General features: G+C 36.6%; 1 protein-coding gene across 1 annotated transcript; it reads right to left on the bottom strand.

Moving 5' to 3' along the window:
* Window positions 1693-3084, bottom strand: LOC109228163 (non-specific lipid-transfer protein 2-like). The gene is made up of 2 exons (XM_019393340.1): window positions 2647-3084; window positions 1693-1945 (listed from the first exon to the last, which is right to left on the bottom strand). Exons 1-2 carry the CDS (start codon window positions 2973-2975, stop codon window positions 1936-1938), a joined length of 339 nt encoding a protein of 112 aa, XP_019248885.1. The 5' UTR covers window positions 2976-3084; the 3' UTR covers window positions 1693-1935.

Below are 3760 nucleotides of genomic sequence, written 5' to 3'. Positions count from 1 at the left end.
AAAACCCCAATTTTACCCATGAAAATCCTTGATTTTAAGTGGAAAACATGTTAAATGATGTTAAAGGTTAAAAGAATTGAGTAAAAATCGACTTACAAATGATTTGGGATGAAGATTCTTCTTGAAAAATCGCCTATGGTGTTTGGGTATTCAAAGAATGGTGAAAAGTGATGAAAATTCGGCTAAGTATAAAATTTGCTAGGCCTCGGATATGGGAATTGCGAACTGGGATTCGCAATTGCGAACCCCGACCTGCTAACCTGGGAATTGCGAAGTCGAGTTCGCATTTGCGAACACTGTGCACAATGCCGGACTTCGCATTTGCGAAAAGATGATCGCATTTGCGATCAGACACCCTCCGCATTTGCAAAACTCACAGAAGCCAAAATACGAGATCTTTACCAGTTCAAAAATGCAATGCGTGGCCTATCCAAAACTCACCCGAGCCCTCGGGGCTCCAAACCAAATATGCATACAACCTCAATAACACCCTACGGACTTATCCGTGCGATCAAATCGCCAAAATAACATCATATACATCGAATCAAGCCTCAAAACACATGTTTTTCTTTGAAATTTTCATAAAGCATCAAATTTTCATTTTAAGTCCGAAACACGTCAAACGACGTCCAACTTCAACCAAATTTAACAGAAAGCTCTTAAACCATATATAAGACTTGTACCGGGCGTCGGAACCAAAATACGCGCCCGATACCACAGTCTTTTAATCAAATTTCATTTCCAATTTCCTTAATAATTTTAGAAAAATAATTTCACAGAAAAATTCATTTCTCGGGCTCTAGACCTCGGAATTCGACTCCTGACATATGCCCGAGTCCCATATTTTTCTACAGACCCTCCGGGACCGCCAAATCACGGGTCCGGGTCTGTTTACCAAAAATATTGACCGAAGTCAAATATATTCATATTAATATCACAATTTAGCATTTTTACTCAGAATTCATATTTAAGCTTTCCAGCTACGTGCCCGGATCGTGCACGCAAATCAAGGCAACCCTAAGTGAGATTTTCAAGGCCTCGGAAGCACGGAAAGAATGAGAAAACAGGTGATGACCCTTTTGGGTCGTCACAACTTGCTGTGCATTTTTTTTGCACAGGCACATGATGTCTAGTGGCCTCGTTGGGCGCAACGGCATGGTTGATACGGAGACTTATTAGGTGAGCTGCATCTCTGGAGACGGCCCGCAGCCAGCAGAGTCTCCTTCAAAGTATTGTACTTTCCTTCACTGTCCAATTGTATTTCATACAGTTATTTTATTATATTTTATTTCCTATAAATTGCTCATGCACTTGTGTCAGCGGGCTTTGGGATGACTATGAGATTTTTCTGTATTTAAATTTGTTAAAGACACCATTATTTTCTCGGTTAAGTTTATTATTTATTGTTTAATGTAAGAAAAAGTATGATTTCAAAAATACTAAAATAAGGAATTTATTTAACTTCTTGATGTTGGCTTGCCTGACAAGTGGTGTCCGGCGCCATCACGACCCTTAATGGATTTTGGGTCGTGACAACTAATTTTTCCATTTCATTTGTTTCATAGAATGAGAATTCTTTCCATATTTTCAAATTAGGGTGAATTATTGCCTTAATTTGATAAAAATGAGAATCGTGAGGGGGAAAAACATGTGAGAAAAATAAGAAAGGAGAAATATAAATGGGAGACGTCAAGCTAATTAAGAATGATAGATGTTCTATCAAGAGGGAATAGTAATACAACCGCTTATTTATTACACAACACTGAACTAGCTAGAGACTCAAAAAGGGACACACACAAATAGGAAAAAAGAAATACAAATGGATCCATAAGTAAATAAGATCAAAGAAGAAAATCCCATCTCTTATTCTGCTTCTCCTCATTATTGCATACTACCAAATTGTGCGGTTGTAAACTTAGATCGTTCTTCATCCTTTTACACGACCCTGCATCACAAAATCGAACAAGTTCAAATCAATATACAAACTGCCATATCTATTAAGTACTTGTTTTCCTCATTTTAATTGGTTTATTAAATGGTAATACTTCAATTAAGAGTACATTAACACATTAGTTTAGGTAGTGTGCAAGTGTTACTCGATCAATTATCTATTTCTTGTACCATACCTAAAACCCAAGATAAAGAAACTATAAAATGAATGCTGTTTAACTAAGCATATGAATTTATTGTAAAATCTTCAATTTGTAGGATTGTAGTATAAGATATGCAGGAACTAGTAAAAAATTAATCATCCATCTCATAGTTCGTTTCATTTCACTATTTAATGGTGAATCCTATCTTATAATTTGGTCCCCACGTGATTGTTAGCACTAAACTAACTCATATTTTTCAATACTCCTCTTAGTGTGCTGAAAATAATTAACCAAAGGACATATCGGTGCACGAAGCATCCTACATTAATGCTGGATCCAGGGAAGGACCACACCCTAATGGATGTGATGTAAGCAGCCTACACTCTGATGCAAGCATCAATGGCTAATTTCACCGCTCGAACACGTGACATATAGTTCACTCAATAGCAATTTTACCGTTGCTACAAGGCTTCCCTCCAATAAGAAAATTAATTACTAGAATAGAAGCAATATTAATGTGTCTATTTAACAAGAAGTCGGATTATATAATTACGTGGAGCAGGCCATGTTGAGGCTGATCTTGAATGGAAGTTCGACTCCACATGTGTTTGGGAGATTAGCAGCTTTGGTCAAATCAAGTAGCAACATACTTTTAGCAGCAGCTTCCAGGCAAGTACATGCAGTTTGGCGATCAACTGTAGTGCTTGCAACGGCATTTAATTCCTTGACGCCATCGCAACAGGTTCCTAGAAGCCCAGTATTTGTAAGGAAGGGTACGCAATTTTTGAGGTGCGCGTCAACGTCTGTGCAAGTTAGGGCTTCTGCGCTGCGCGCAACTGCCACTATGCACAAAACTACCAAGCATGCAATCTTTCCGGCCATTTCTGTTGTTTGGAGAGAAAGTGATGAAATAATAGAGAGATGTATAGGAGATAATAATTAATACTATTAGAGTACTAAGTGTTGGATACGAAATCCTCTAAGCACCTTAGGGTTTTTATAGGGAAGAGGATTGAGTTTGAGTGGAAGAAGTAGTTAATGTAGGATTATTTTATTTATATATTTATTTGTTTTTATTTTAGTACCTATGTGCATTGGAACTTCCATGGACGTGCATCGAACTTCCATGGACGATGCATGTTAGGGCTTTGGGGTTTGGGCAATATAAAAGTGAAACCCATGCAAAATGATTTTCTTTTTGCTATTTGTTTAAAAATTCTCTTTGAATCAATTTCAGTACCTACTTTTGTAGCCAAGAAAAAAGTCCAAAGGATTAAAATACCCCAAAGAAATTTCAGTACCTACTTTTGTAGCAATACCCGTATTTATAATACTATAAAATCAAATTTAACTAGAAATATTAGAAACACATTCCTACATAACCTTGGCAACAAAATCTAATTAAATAAACTAGCTCCTAGACATTTATGATTTTTAGTTAATCTTGATTTGATTTCCAACAAAGTCAAGTATGTTGTAGAACAATCCTCCTTTTTCTTTCCAAGATACCTGTTCTGGAGATTACAATACATGGAATATATAAATGCCTTCAACGTGTAAGCTAAAACGAAAGAAACATGCAATAGAGAGATATTGGACGAAATCATTAATTCTTAATTATTTCACTTGGTGGAAAACACTATTAATCGTCCAAATCAGAAATGAAC

Source organism: Nicotiana attenuata, chromosome 6 (assembly GCF_001879085.1).
Source record: "Nicotiana attenuata strain UT chromosome 6, NIATTr2, whole genome shotgun sequence".
NCBI classification, from domain to species: domain Eukaryota; kingdom Viridiplantae; phylum Streptophyta; class Magnoliopsida; order Solanales; family Solanaceae; genus Nicotiana; species Nicotiana attenuata.
The sequence above is the reverse complement of the archived record's forward strand: the minus strand, read 5'-3'. Positions and strand labels throughout refer to the sequence as shown.

Excerpts from the sequence above, each read along its gene's own strand:
- LOC109228163 (XM_019393340.1), bottom strand. The coding sequence starts at position 2,975 with ATGGCCGGAAAGATTGCATGCTTGGTAGTTTTGTGCATAGTGGCAGTT.